The sequence below is a fragment of the Ciona robusta genome, chromosome 5 (genome assembly GCF_009617815.1).
Source record: "Ciona robusta chromosome 5, ASM961781v2".
NCBI lineage: Eukaryota > Metazoa > Chordata > Ascidiacea > Phlebobranchia > Cionidae > Ciona > Ciona robusta.
This window is the reverse complement of record NC_143239.1, coordinates 6,760,751-6,776,017: the sequence shown is the minus strand read 5'-3', so window position 1 is coordinate 6,776,017 and position 15,267 is coordinate 6,760,751. Positions and strand designations below refer to the sequence as shown.

The 15,267-nt window shown below is 39.9% G+C and overlaps 3 protein-coding genes across 3 annotated transcripts; all 3 read left to right on the top strand.

The window, feature by feature from the left end:
* The first annotated feature begins 5,339 nt into the window (after window positions 1-5,339).
* LOC149736122 (uncharacterized) lies at window positions 5,340-7,434 on the top strand. The gene is made up of 4 exons (XM_089879320.1): window positions 5,340-5,783; window positions 5,839-6,084; window positions 6,328-6,829; window positions 6,893-7,434. Exons 1-4 carry the CDS (start codon window positions 5,558-5,560, stop codon window positions 6,996-6,998), a joined length of 1,080 nt encoding a protein of 359 aa, XP_089735446.1. The 5' UTR covers window positions 5,340-5,557; the 3' UTR covers window positions 6,999-7,434.
* Window positions 7,435-9,295: 1,861 nt separating this feature from the next.
* Window positions 9,296-11,092, top strand: LOC149736121 (uncharacterized). Its single transcript, XM_089879340.1, has 4 exons — window positions 9,296-9,565; window positions 9,619-9,867; window positions 10,226-10,457; window positions 10,521-11,092. Exons 1-4 carry the CDS (start codon window positions 9,340-9,342, stop codon window positions 10,783-10,785), a joined length of 972 nt encoding a protein of 323 aa, XP_089735466.1. The 5' UTR covers window positions 9,296-9,339; the 3' UTR covers window positions 10,786-11,092.
* A 1,335-nt stretch (window positions 11,093-12,427) lies between these two features.
* Window positions 12,428-15,231, top strand: LOC149736120 (uncharacterized). The gene is made up of 4 exons (XM_089879330.1): window positions 12,428-12,909; window positions 12,965-13,204; window positions 13,654-13,855; window positions 13,919-15,231. Exons 1-4 carry the CDS (start codon window positions 12,684-12,686, stop codon window positions 14,130-14,132), a joined length of 882 nt encoding a protein of 293 aa, XP_089735456.1. The 5' UTR covers window positions 12,428-12,683; the 3' UTR covers window positions 14,133-15,231.
* Window positions 15,232-15,267: the final 36 nt, after the last annotated feature.

Below are 15,267 nucleotides of genomic sequence, written 5' to 3'. Positions count from 1 at the left end.
CGAAAAACAAAAACTGTTATAGTTAATCCATACTAAAGCTATTGCTGTGGGCTTTTAGCAGCCACGCTAATATTTTACACTGTTATACTCGTGTAGTTTTACCCATAGCGTGTTTTAACGACTTTCGTTTTGCTACTAATTACCTTCTCTTCACTGTTCAAATTAATCTGATCTTACTGTGTTCGGAGAGATGTAAATAAAATACGTTGTATTATGCGTTGTGTGGAGAAGCTACAAGCGGGCACGGAGTGTAAGATAAAACATTAGAAGATATAACTTTCTCTATTTAAAACAATATTTTAAATGTGATTTTTTACATTAATTTTTTACCCTTCCTCTATTAATGCCCAAAAAGAACCCAAAAGGCAGAAGTGGTAAATCGAATCTTGCGCAAGTATTTAAATAAAGAAACAGAATAACAACGCTGTGGGGGTTGAAATAATATTAGTATAACGATTGCCACAAGCAACACACGCGTGGGTTACTTACACTCAGTTGTGTGTTTATTTGCGTCACAGTCTATTTAACAATACAAAAGTCATCACCGAATACTGACGCCTACTTTGTTTTATTTGCTGTCGCAACCTATTTAATCGCAATATTTGCATGCAAATGACCACTTGTATTTAAAAAGGATTTTCTCTTCATGTATTTGTACCTTTATAGAGTAGGGTAGGGGAAGATGGACACCTTTTTATTCTATTTTCTCGTCTCATTTGGTAGTAAATCAAACCGTATATCCTCACGACTCCCATAGACCGTTGTTATTTGTTTAAAACACGATCAGGACATTTGGATATTATGTGCTAAAGGTGTCCCATGTTACCCCACCCTACTATATGTATATATGGGTAGATACACCTTTTTTCAATCAAGGCCATATTTAAATATACAGCTTCTACAGGAAGAAAACTTAACACGATGACGTCATTTTGCTCTGTGTATTTACCAGTCAAGACGCATTAACCACAAACCGAAGCGATTCGATTGGTTCGGAACGAAAATGGTCGTTGTGTACCAGGCTGTAATTTAAAAATACACCTACTCTTTTTTTATAAGACGCCCGTCCAGGCAATATACCAATCACTTCAATTCCCATTAACTCCGAAGGCGATTTAATATAAACGGGAATGGTTGCGTACCAGGCTGTATTATAAATATTGGCTTATAGCAGCGTTTTCACAAGAAATAAAAGTCCCATGTTGACGTGCCCGTATATGCAGAACAAAATTTCCCGTCTCGGTTCTTAAACGTGTAAAACCATTCAAATATAAAATTCCAACCGCGAAAAATCCCGCGCATTTTTACCGGTTTAAACGCTTGAAATCATCACTGAGCCATGACCGCGAAACGACGCATTCCGACGCCATGACTAAAGGGGGCTGTACACAGTATCCGGAATTCGTCCGTTTTGTCTGTTTTGTCCGGATTTTGCTGCCGCATGCGGAACTCGGTAATGGGTTTGCATACGACTTCGCGTGCCGGATACCGTGTACAGCCACCATTAGTGGTTCATCGTTATTTACGGCTTAGTGGTTAGCATTCCAACTTAAAAAATGGCACCGCAGACAAAAACGCGCCTTTTCCTGCGAACGCTGAAGTGCGGCCATGGCTCAGTGGTTAGGCGCTGGAATCGTAACCGCAACGATACCTTGGTTTCGAAGCTCTATACTAACACGCCAGACTAGAAATGGAATTTGGCCTGTAGTTTTCCATCCACGCGCTCGATGCGTGATCACGCGTCACCAGGGGAGGCCCCTTTTAAATTTCGGGGACTTCCCCTTTTTCTAGACTGAGGTGAAGCACCTGGCTGACTGGCGATAAACAATGTTAATAGCGTTCACGTCATTCTACTGCTTTACGGGTTCGCGGCTCGATGATGCCACCATTTGGGGTGTATCATATCGCTTAGCGACAAATGCTCCAACCCAGTGCTGGTCACTAATGGGTTGTCCAAATAGTTAGCCATATATAAAAACAATCCACTGCAAAGTTACATACATGGTAACTCGTAAGCGGACACAAGGTGTCTGTAACAGAACACCGTGTTATAACGACTGTTGTTGTCCCGTCATGCGAGGATAAATAAGTTACATACGTGGTAACTTGTAGGCGGGCATGATGTGTATGAAACAGAACACCCGTGTTATGAAGACTGCTGTTGCCCCGCCATAAATAAAGCAAATTCATTTAGTATGCGATCCGCAGCGCCGTCTTGCGGTTAAACAATTCCGAACAACAATTCTTTTTGTACGCCTGAGGTCACATTGATAACTGAAACATTATCCTTGTTTCTTATTGTGGAGTATGTGTTACGTAATACACCCTATTGTTTCCTATTGAATTGTCACGATGCTGTAATTGGTAATGTGATCTACAACGCTTTGGAATCGGCGAAAAGCGACCGATTATGGGCGGAGCCGAGAGTGAGAACATGGGTTTCGAATGTTTTGCGTTTGTTGCAGTTTTGCAGTTCCCTGCAAGGGGGAATCACCTTAAAAAGGATTCGGTTTTATACTGTAGCGATATGACTGGGCTCGAGTTGAAGATTTGGAAAGTTATAATAAACCAAAACGAGGGTATGCACGTCAGCGGTGACGTCACGAGAGCGGATGACGTCAGGGGAAGAGCGGCGAAGATTAAACAGGAAGATATTTTTGACTTTCTGTGTGGACTGTTAGCGGAGTTTGGCATTGAGTCGCTGGAGCTACAAAAGTCAATGAAGACGGAAGAAAATGTCGCGACGAAGAAAGAAGTCCACGTGTTTTTGATTGACGTTGACCCGCAACGTATGAGAATCACGCAAAACTTAGGGAAACTGACGTCAAAATTTTGATAATGATTTTCGTTACGTCACAAACTCGTTTGTTACGTTGTAATTCGTTCTTTGTCAATTGAGTTTCGAAACGGTGGAGTTGCTAATCCATTTTAAAAAGTTTTATGCACGCGATTTTGCAAAGATGTTATTAGTACAATTATATTAATAACTCGTCCGTGTACTTGACCACAAATTGTTTTTAGCATTAAATTGATTGTTTTCGACAGCCGTTTACTAAATAAATGAGTAACATTCAAAGTGTGACTAATTCATGAATAAAAGCGGGGGTATATAAGGATATGGGTTGTCGGGTTGTCGGGTTGGCGGGTTGGTGGGTTGTCGGGTTGTCGGGTTGTCGGGTTGGCGGGTGGATATTACCATTGTGTTCTATATGCATTGCGTTTAATATACACCGTTATATGCAAATTATTTATAGATAACACCTACATTTAGCCAGAAAGTCTTTGTATAGGTTATTGGTCTTGGCATAAGAAGTGGTAACTCGTATGTTAAGCAAAGAACAAGAACGCAGAATGTAGGATAAAGTGCATATGTGTAAAATATAGTAGGTTAGGGGAAGATGAAACACCTTTTCAATATCTTTTCTCGTCCCATTTGGTAGTAAACAAAGAACATTAAAAGAATTTTAAACCGTATCCTCACGACTACCATTGACCGTTGTTAATTGTTTAAAACACGATCAGGATATTCGGATATTGTGCGCTAATTAGCTAAATGTTTCTTTGTTTACTACAAAATGGAACGAGAAAATGGAGTGAGACGGTGTCCCATCTTTCCCCAGCATACTGTACTTAACCTCGCATGGCGGGGTAACTTCAGAAGTTAACAAGGGTGTTTCTGTGACGTGGCACAGTGGTTAGCGGTTCGAGCCTCGACGATGCTACCACTGTGGGAGCATGTGACTTTAGAATTTTAGATAAACCACTCAACGGCAATTGATCCAACCCATTGGTACCTTGTGGAATTCCTTATATAAGTTATAAATGTTGTAACTTGTAAGCGGGCACAAGGTGTATGAAACAGAACACCCGTGTTATAACGACTGCCGTTGCCCGCCATGCGAGGATAAATAAGTTACATACGTGGTAACTTGTAAGCGGGCACGAAGTGTATGAAACAGAACACTCGTATTATTATGACTGTCGTTGCCCCACCATGCGAGGATAAATAAGTTACATAAGTGGTAACCCCTAAGCGGGCACAAGGTGTATGAAACAGAACACCCGTGTTATAACGACTGCCGTTGCCCGCCATGCGAGGATAAATAAGTTACATACGTGGTAACTTGTAAGCGGGCACAAGGTGTATGAAACAGAACACCCGTGTTATAACGACTGCCGTTGCCCGCCATGCGAGGATAAATAAGTTACATACGTGGTAACTTGTAAGCGGGCACGAAGTGTATGAAACAGAACACTCGTATTATTATGACTGTCGTTGCCCGCCATGCGAGGATAAATAAGTTACGTCCGTGGTAACTTGTAAGCGGGCACGAGGTGTATGAAACAGAACACTCGTATTATTATGACTGTCGTTGCCCGCCATGCGAGGATAAATAAGTTACGTCCGTGGTAACTTGTAAGCGGGCACGAGGTGTATGAAACAGAACACTCGTGTTATATAGCGACTGCCGTTGCCCGCCATGCGAGGATAAATAAGTTACATACGTGGTAACTTGTAAGCGGGCACGAGGTGTATGAAACAGAACACTCGTATTATTATGACTGTCGTTGCCCCACCATGCGAGGATAAATAAGTTACATACGTGGTAACTTGTAAGCGGGCACGAGGTGTATGAAACAGAACACCCGTGTTATATAGCGACTGCCGTTGCCCGCCATGCGAGGATAAATAAGTTACATACGTGGTAACTTGTAAGCGGGCACGAGGTGTATGAAACAGAACACTCGTGTTATTATGACTGTCGTTGCCCGCCATGCGAGGATAAATAAGTTACATACCTGGTAACTTGTAAGCGGGCACGAGGTGTATGAAACAGAACACTCGTGTTATATAGCGACTGCCGTTGCCCGCCATGCGAGGATAAATAAGTTACGTCCGTGGTAACTTGTAAGCGGGCACGAGGTGTATGAAACAGAACACCCGTGTTATATAGCGACTGCCGTTGCCCGCCATGCGAGGATAAATAAGTTACATACGTGGTAACTTGTAAGCGGGCACGAAGTGTATAAAACAGAACACTCGTATTATTATGACTGTCGTTGCCCACCATGCGAGGATAAATCAGTTACATACGTGGTAACTTGTAAGCGGGCACGAGGTGTATGAAACAGAACACCCGTGTTATATAGCGACTGCCGTTGCCCGCCATGCGAGGATAAATAAGTTACATACGTGGTAACTTGTAAGCGGCACGAGGTGTATGAAACCGAACACCTGTGTTATAACGACTGTCGTTGCCCACCATGCGAGGATAAATAAGTTGCATACGTGGTAACTTTTAAGTGGCACGAGGTGTATGAAACAGAACACTCGTGTTATAACGACTGTTGCTGATCTATACGGTTCTATATTGATCTTCGACCGAACGAATTTTTCGCGGTTTTACCCAAATTATAAAATATAGTAGTCTTTCACTCGAGACAAGAGTGCCCACATTAAGTTGCAAAGTGAAATTTGTGTCGTAATTGTTGAGTTAAAACTTCCTACACCGCCAGTCAATAAACGGCACGATAGTTTGTACAGTTGCAGTTTAGAATGAAGCATTGGTTGCTTTTCGTTGTTTCTTTTTGTTTGGTTGTGATATGCAAAGGACAAGTTACCTGGCAACAACTTGGTACGAACGAGTATTATATATATACTGGTGTGGGGGTTAACTATTCAGCTGCAGTTAATGCGTGTACTTCTATGGGCGCTACACTTGCTCGCATTAAAACTAAACAAGTTACCGATTTTTTGATAGAGAAGATAAAATTGAATCCAGGTATTCATTATAGTAAAGTCAAGTATACAAAGTTACAAGTGTTTGTTACATGCAGGTGAAGTATGGAAAGCTTTCTACATTGGGTTGAAACGAATCGGTTCAAGTTCAACAGGATTCCAGTGGAATGATGGGACGATGGTGACGTCAGGTTATACGAGTTGGGCTCCTGGTCAACCAGATTATGGTGGTGGGATTGAAATTTGCGTCGAGACGTATTATGCAATCGGTCATTCATGGCATGGTAAATGGAACGATTTAAGTGGTTCATGGAATAGGCGATATATATGTGAACGTAGATTAGGTAAGTAATGTCAGTGTTAACTTTGGTGCATAATAACATAAACCTATTTATCCATCGATTACGATAACCAAGATTATATTGATTAAAACAACAGTCGTTATAAAACAGTCTATGGGTGAATATATGGAAAAGCGTGGCTGTTTATTCCACTGTAGTTCTAACAACGTAAATATAAACAATTACCTAAACTATACGCAAAGCGTTTGTAATTTAAAATAAACTAAATGACGTCATTGCACCCAGACAAAGACACAACGACCCAACAACAAACAACAACATACACACAGAGTACCCACAAAACACCAACAGACACACAGAGTACCCACAAAACACCAACAGACACACAGAGTACCGAAAAAACATTAACAGACACACAGAGTACCGACAAAACACCAACAGACACACAGAGTACCAAAAAAACATTAACAGACACACAGAGTACCGAAAAAACATTAACAGACACACAGAGTACCGACAAAACACCAACAGACACACGGAGTACCGACAAAACACCAACAGACACACAGAGTACCGGCAAAACTTTAACAGACACACAGAGTACCGAAAAAACAACAACAGACACACAGAGGGCCCTCACAACAACAACAAACAACGATTCACTAGAACAGATGAAGACATCGGGCGAATTCTCAACAATCCATGTCGCCATGTCTTCATTAGGAAGTATTGTTGGAACGAGCGTCGTATTTATTATTGGAATCTGGATTTACTGTAAGAAACGAACGTAAGTTGCTAGAATTGAGTTTTAAGATATCGCGACGAACAATTAATTCAACTTTTTTTTTAGAAACCATGACGTCATTGCACCCTCTCCCCCACAACAAGAGCTGTATCTTGAACCGACACGCCACGACATCAACGATGGTTACGTCACATTTGAACCGAAACAATAGGCGAATGTGACGTGTCGAAACACGTGATGCCAACGAATAACGTCACGTATCTGACTTTTTCTGTTTACTTTATAAAAGTTAAACCATATCTATGGTTAAACGAGAAACTTCTCTTCTTTTTAGACCACATGCTACCGATGTCATTTAGCTTTTTTCTCACATCACCCCGACTACCCAACTATCTGTCCTTTATACGAAGTGTTTTTAAATCCCCGGCGCAGTAAAACAAGCTACAGTTTGCGACTTAAAAAGGAGGTCCTTACTATCATAAGAATTGTTAAACTCATACGCCGGGAATATTTGTTCATAAAACAACCAATGATCGCAATGTTTGTCAACTTCATTCATTTAGTTAAAGCAATGATCATGTACTTTTACGCTGCTGTGTGTAAATACCATTGTAAATGGCTAACATTAAAATAAAATACGAACGCTATTTATTCCTGCATTGCAAAGCTGAAACCCAGAGTTATAACACGAGTACACCGATAAGCGTCCCGCACATATAAGGACAAACACGCATAATGGTAGCAGCATTGAGTTTTAAACCCGGTATCCTACAGTTACAGTGCTTGCGCTTTAAACAGTGTGATATATTAGGGTAAACATTGAATATTTACAGAAATATACAACCGTGGCCCGCTACTTTATAACAACGTTGTTAATTGTTAAAAACACGATTGGGAAACATGGGATATTATGTTCTAACGGTATCCCATCTTACCCCACAGCCCAACGTTACTTTACTGCGCCGTCTAAATCGTTTACTACATTAAACAGAATATACATTTTGCACTGTTAAATACAATATATAGCAGGGTGGGGGAAGATGAGACACCCTTTTCATTCTGTTTTCCCCTCCCATTTGGTAGTAAATAAAGAACATTTAAAAAAATATTAAACCGTTCTCTGACGAGTCCCATTAACCGTTGTTAATTGTTTAAAACACGATCAGGATATTCGGACATTATGTGCTGAAAGTGTCCCATCTTCCCCCCACCTTTGAATGTTCTTTTTTACTGCCATATGAGACCAGAAAATAGAATGAAAAGGTGTCCTATCTCCCCCCCACTATATGAACACGTTACAATATCATAAAACACAGACTCACCGAAGGAAGATCCATTAAGGTTTAACAATGCGTATTCATTCTCACTGCCTGTGTCTTTCACTCTAAACTAACCATTGTATAGACCAGAGTTACTACTGTGACAATCATAATCAACGCGCGCGTCTCACGATTTCTGCTGGAAGGCGACAACAATGCGGGGCGTTCTTAACTGATTGACGAAGAGAAACAGCAAAACAATAAACTCTAGATTTAAACAGTTATGCACAATTAAATAACAAACAGTAAGTTTCGATAAACGTGATAACTTGTGTGTAATTGTAGACACCTTGGTGTAAGGTCGGTATGGGCAATTACATACCACCATCCGTAACTATATATATCATATATACCATCGTAACTTTACATATAGTATGGTCGGGGAAGATGGGACACCTTTTATTCTTTTATCGTCCCATTTGGTAGTAAACAAAGAACATTCAAAGAATTATAAAAGCGTATCCTTACGACTCCCATAGACCGTTGTTAATTGTTTAAAACATTGTCGGAATATTTGGACATTATGTGCTAAAGGTGTCCCATCTTACCCCACCATACTGTATCCTATATTCCATTATCCGTAAGTCACATAGTATCGGGCAAAATCTTGCATAGCGGCCGGGCAAGGGCTCGTAAAAGCCCGCCATATGCCTAAGCTGACCTCAAATTGCGGTCTTTTTGAGCACGGTTATAGTGCTGGTCATATAGATCCTTTTTCGTCGAACAGTTATTCTTGTTGTTGTTGTTTATAAAAAAAGATTTACTTTGACCGTTCCAGCTTGTTAACGTTGACATGTCCCTGCCAGTTTCGGTTGCATCAAGCCACTACGGTGTTATCGAGCAGGCTCGGGTAAAAAAGCTACGCTTGGATTCAACAGAATACTCACGTTCGGGTTCAACAGCCACGCTTTTTATCTGATGCTCTTTTCCACACCGTTTACCCATAGCGCGTTTTAGCAATTGTTGTTTGGCTGCGTTGATTCCCTTCTCCTCGTTCTTTAAATAACATGATCTTCGCTTTCGTTTTCGAAGAGATTTTGTGTTATATTAAGGAAAGAAAAATTATGTTATGTTTAGGGTAAGCTTTGGAGGGAGTCTCAGAGTTTGTTCCCGTTTGTAGTTTTACAACTAACAATGTGGCTACAGTAATAATTTCCTCAGTTTTAATTCTTCTGCATTGCTTATATTATAGATGCTACCAATAGTCATATCTGTAATAAAGTTGCGGTTAGAATGAAGAATTGGCTGATTTTCGTTGTTTCTTTCTGTTTGGTTGTGATATGCAAAGGACAAGTTACCTGGCATCAACTTGGTTACGAGTATTATATTTACACTGGTGTTAGGGTTAACTACCAAGCTGCAGTTAGTGCGTGTCATTCAATGAACGCTACACTTGCTCGCATTAAAACTAAACAAGTTCAAGATTTTCTGATGGAGAAGTTAAAATTGTTGAATCAAGGTATTCATTATTATAGTTAAGTATACAAAGTTGCAAGTGTTTGTTACTTGCAGGTGTCATACGGGCAGTTTTCTACATTGGGTTGAAACGAATCGATTCAAGTTCAACAGGATTCCAGTGGAATGATGGAACGATGGTGACGTCAGGTTATACGAAATGGCGTTCTGGTGAACCAAATAATAGGGGTGGGAACGAAAATTGCGTCGAGCTGGTTTATGCAACCATCAGTTCTTTATGGCATGGCAAATGGAACGATGTACCTTGTTCAGCGAATGGGCGATACATATGTGAACGTAGAGTAGGTGAGTAATGCTTGGTTAAAATATGTATGTGAAAACCAGCGTGGGACAAACTTAATTTTATTGGGGGAACTGAATACCTCCTGCAAATTGCAAAATTTTCTCCCGGTAGGGAATTACCCTTCGTTTGAAAACCACTGGACTACCTTTAACAGCATAAACCTATTTATCCATCGATTACGATAACCAAGATTATATTGATTAAACAACAGTCGTTTTAAAACAGGCCATGGGTGAATATATGGAAAAGCGTGGCTGTTTATTCTGCTGCAGTTCTAACAACGTAAATATAAACAATTACCTAAACTATACGCAAAGCGTTTGTAATTTGAAAGAAACTACATGACGTCATTACACCCAGAAAAAGACACAACGACCCAACAACAAACAACAACAGACACACAGAGTACCGACAAAACACCAACAGACACACAGATGGCCTTCACAACAACAACAAACAACGATCCACTAGAACAAATGAGAGCAAAATGTGAATTCTCAACAATCCATGTCGTCATGTTCTCATTAGGAAGTATTGTTGGAACGAGTGTCGTATTTATTATTGGAATCTTGATTTACTGTAAGACACGAAGGTAAGTTGCTTGAATTGGGTTTTAGGATATCGCGACGAACAATTAAATAAACTATTGTTTCAGAAACAATGACGTCATTGCACCCCTACCCCACAACAAGGGCTGCATTTTGAACCGATACGTCACTACTATGACATCACAAATCAACAAAATCAGGTGCAACATGACGTCACTGTACTCCCTCCCCCACAACAAGGGCTGCATTTTGAACCGATACGTCACTACTATAACGTCACAAATCAACAGAATCAGGCACAACATGACGTCACTGCACCCCCTCCCCCCAACAATTAAGGCCTGTATCTTGAACCTATATACGTCACGATAATGAAAATGGTTACGCCATACGTGATTCCAACGAATATCTGACTCGGCGATATTTTGTTTACTTTATAAAAGTTAAACCATATCTATGGTTAAACGAGGAACTTCTCTCCTTTTTAAACCACATGCTACCGATGTCTTTAGCTTTTTCATTTATAGCTCTGCCATAAAACGTATAGCTGCATACTGCGCGTATATACAAGTGATCTGCTGTATATAAACTGGTACCTATATAGATTGGTACGTCATAGCTTCAGAGATATTTATCAAAATATGACCCGAATAAATTATCTACGACCTTATTGAACAAATGTAATTTATTAATCCTAGCGTGTCCGGGTAACGACAGTCGTTTAACGTTGGTTTTAACTTGAGTGTTCTGTTTCATACACCTGGTACCAGCTTACGAGTTACCACGTATGTAACCTATTTATCCTTTCATGGCGGGGCAACGACAGTCGTTATAACACGGGTGTTGTGTTTCATACACCTTGGCCACCTTACAAGTTACCACGTATATGTAACATTGGATGATTGTGTTTCTGTATGACTGACAATTTAGACAACGCATAAGGAACCACCGGCTTGAATAAGCTGCCGCGTTAAAGAGGTCAGCCCAATAGCACATACACCCACAATGGTAGCAACGTCGAACCCCTATCCTCTGGGCAGGAGACATGCGCGGTAACCGTTCCGCCAGATATTATTAAATAGTACAATGTCTAATAAAAGGGTATGGTTTGTATATGGATAAGCCAACGTTAATCCGACCCAATCTATAAGAGTTAAAAATCTACGCTGTACTTTTGACATAAACACGAAATGTCTCCAACGTGTCATAACGTATAGTGTAAATTAAAATATCACATATAGTATGGGATATATTGTTCTAACTTTATCCATATTATCACACACCACTGTATATAACAAATATAGAGTAGGGTGGGAGAGATGGGACACCTTAGCACATAATATTTAAATATTCCGATCGTGTTTTAAACAATTAGCAATGGTCTATGGGAGTGGTGAGGATACAGTTTTATAATTCTTTTTTTTTATTCTTTTCTCGTCCTATTTAGTAGTAAACAATGAACATTCAAAGAATTATAAAACCGTATCCTCACAACTCCCATAAACCGTTGTTAATTGTTTAAAACACGCTCAGGATATTTGGATATTATGTTCTAAAGGTGTCCCATCTTACCCCACCATACTGTTTCCCCCCAAATGTTATGTTCTAAAGGTGTTCCATTTCCCCCCCACAGGACTATATACATACAGCATGGTGGGATAAGACCGTATCCCATATTTCCTGATTCCGGATTCCAATAATAATCCGTTGTCAAATAATAAAGGTATAATACTAATTCGTGATATCATCTAAAAACCGTCATGTATTTTGATTTTGAAAATATTGGTCAATATTTGCTTAAGGATCCCGTCTTCCTCAAATCTACTATATAGGAAGGTGGGGAAAGATGGGACACCTTTAGCACATAATAACAAATATCCTAATTGTGTTTCAAACAATTAACAATGGTCTATGGGAGTCGTAAGGATACGGTTTTATAATACTTTAAATGTTCTTTGTTTACTACCAAATGGGACAAGAAAATAAAATGAAAACGTGTCCTATCTTCCCCCCTACTATATTTGTTTCTCCTAAATGGCATCGCAACTCTTATCCAAATAGAGTAACTGTACCGGCTTTTTACTCAGTCTCGATAAGGATTGGCATGTTGGTTAATCATTGGCTTGGTTGTTCAGAGTGTTGGTCATCGCAGCTTTATAGTTTTAAGTTTTTGAATCTTAGGCATTGCTTATATTATATGGTGTAAAAACATAGCTGTAACAAATTTGCAGTCAGTATACGGCACGACAGTTTGTACAGTTGCGGTTAGAATGAAGAATTGGCTGCTTTTCGTTGTTTCTTTCTGTTTGGTTGTGATATGCAAAGGACAAGTTACCTGGCATCAACTTGGTACGAACGAGTATTATATAGGCACTGGATATGCTAAGAACCAAGCTGCAGTTAGTGCGTGTACTTCAATGAACGCTACACTTGCTCGCATTAAAACTAAACAAGTTCAAGATTTTGTGCTGGAGAAAATAAAATTGTTCAATCAAGGTATTCATTATTATATAGTTAAGTATACAAAGTTACAAGTGTTTGTTACATGCAGCTTCGGGCTATTATTACATTGGGTTGACACGAATCGATGCAAGTTCAACAGGATTCCAGTGGAATGATGGGACGATGGTGACGTCAGGTTATACGAAATGGCGTTCTGGCGAACCAAATAATTGGGGTGGAAATGAAAATTGCGTCGTACTTTACTATACGTTCATTTATAAAGACCGTGACAAATGGAATGATGCGCCTTGTTCCTGGACTGAGCGATACATATGTGAACGTAGAGTAGGTGAGTAATGTCAGTGTTAACTTTTGGTTTATAATAAAGTAATACAGGTTTACCCCAGTGGTTCCACACCTTTTATCCTGTGGACTTTTACAGTCGATATTCTAATCAAATTTCCCCCTCACAATTATAATTCCCTGGTAGGAAATCACCCTTCGTTTGGAAACCACTGGATTACCGTTAACAACATAAACCTATTTATCCATCGATTACGATAACCAAGATTATATTGATTAAAACAACAGCCGTTAAAACAGTCTATGGGTGAATATATGGAAAAGCGTGGCTGTTTATTCTGCTGTAGTTCTAACAACGTAAATATAAACCATTACCTAAACCAGTGCTCTGTATCCGGTGTGCCGCGGGATAACCTGCGCGTTGAGTATGACGTCATAAAAGTCACACCAAGCATTTATAATTTAAAAGAAACGAAATTACGTCATTGCACACAGAAAAAGACACAACGACCCAACAACAAACACCAAGAGACACACAGAGGGCCTCCACAACAACAACAAACAACGATCCACTAGAACAAATGAGAGCAAAATGTGAATTCTCAACAATCCATGTCGTCCTATACTTATTAGGAAGTATTGTTGGAACGAGCGTCGTATTTATTATTGGAATCTGGATTTACTGTAAGAAACGAAGGTAAGTTGCTAGAACTGAGTTTTAGGATATCGCGACCAACAATTAATTAAACTTCTGTTTTAGAAAAAATGACGTCATTGCACCCCCTCCCCCACAACAAGAGCTGCATCTTGAACCGATCCTTCCAGATCATGGCGACGGTTATGACCCAGTGTTCACGAACCCTTCAGATGACGGATATTTGCAGCCATTGCCACGACGCACCAGTGAGGCGTCGCACTCAACGGAAAGGGCGTACGAATCAATTGATGATTCTGAAAACCCAGAACTGCCATAGAGAGGCATTGGAGCAACAGGAAATGGGCAAATGTCATAACCGACGAAACTCTAGCCCAGTAAATCGGGAAATGCCCTTTCCCCCAGAACTGTTTATATGGATTGCTAATGGAATTCTGCAAGGGCACGGTCTTCAGAGAAGCACATCTGGGATTTAGGTTTATTACCCAAACACCCAGGGTGCTACCGTCTAGACAACAATGAGGCAGTTTATGGACACTCAATAATAGAGACTGTATTCTAAAAGAGTGAGGTCTTAAGTGGGGCACACCTGAGACCTGGGATGTAGGTCTATTACTCTAACACCCAGGGTAAAACCGCTACTTACAAATTGACAATTTACTACATTGGGAACAATATTTAGGTCCAGCGCAATAGAACAAGCTACAGTGTGGGTCTTGCGAAAAACCCATATCCCGAGCTTGAATATTTGTTCATAAATAACCAATGATTGCAGTGTTTGTCAATTTATGTTCATTTATAGGTAAAGTAATGATCGAGTACTATGGATACGCCAGCGTTAATCCGACCCAATCTACAAGTGTGAAAATATACGCTGATACAGTTCACATTAACACGAAATGTCTCTACACATACGTGTCATAACTTACAGGGTAAAATAAAACGAATATATAGTAGGGTGGGGGAAGATGGGACATCTTTAGCACATAATATCCAAATATCCTGATCGTGTTTTAAACAATTAACAACGGTCTATATAAGTCGTGAGGATATAGTTTCATAATTATTTGAATATTCATTGTTTACTACTAAATGGGTCGAGAAAATCGAGTTAAAAAGTGTCCCATCTTCCCCCACACCACTGTAATATATAGTATGGAATATTGTATGCTAACTATACATTTGCTAGGGTACAGACCTACATTGTAGCAGCGTGTAAACCTGTATACTCCAACAAGGGTACTTCCTTATAAACTTAGATGAGCTAATTTCCTGCCTTAAAAAAACGTGAGCTTGGTAACTTAAAAAGTGAAAGGTGGTAGCAACAGCGCTATTGTGACGTCGGTGTGTGTAGCTTGTACTGTAGTAAAGATTGCAAAGTAGGCTTCGTAAAGGCAGGACTTATAGATGGGAATCAAATGGAAGATGTTGTATGTATATCTTAGATTGACATA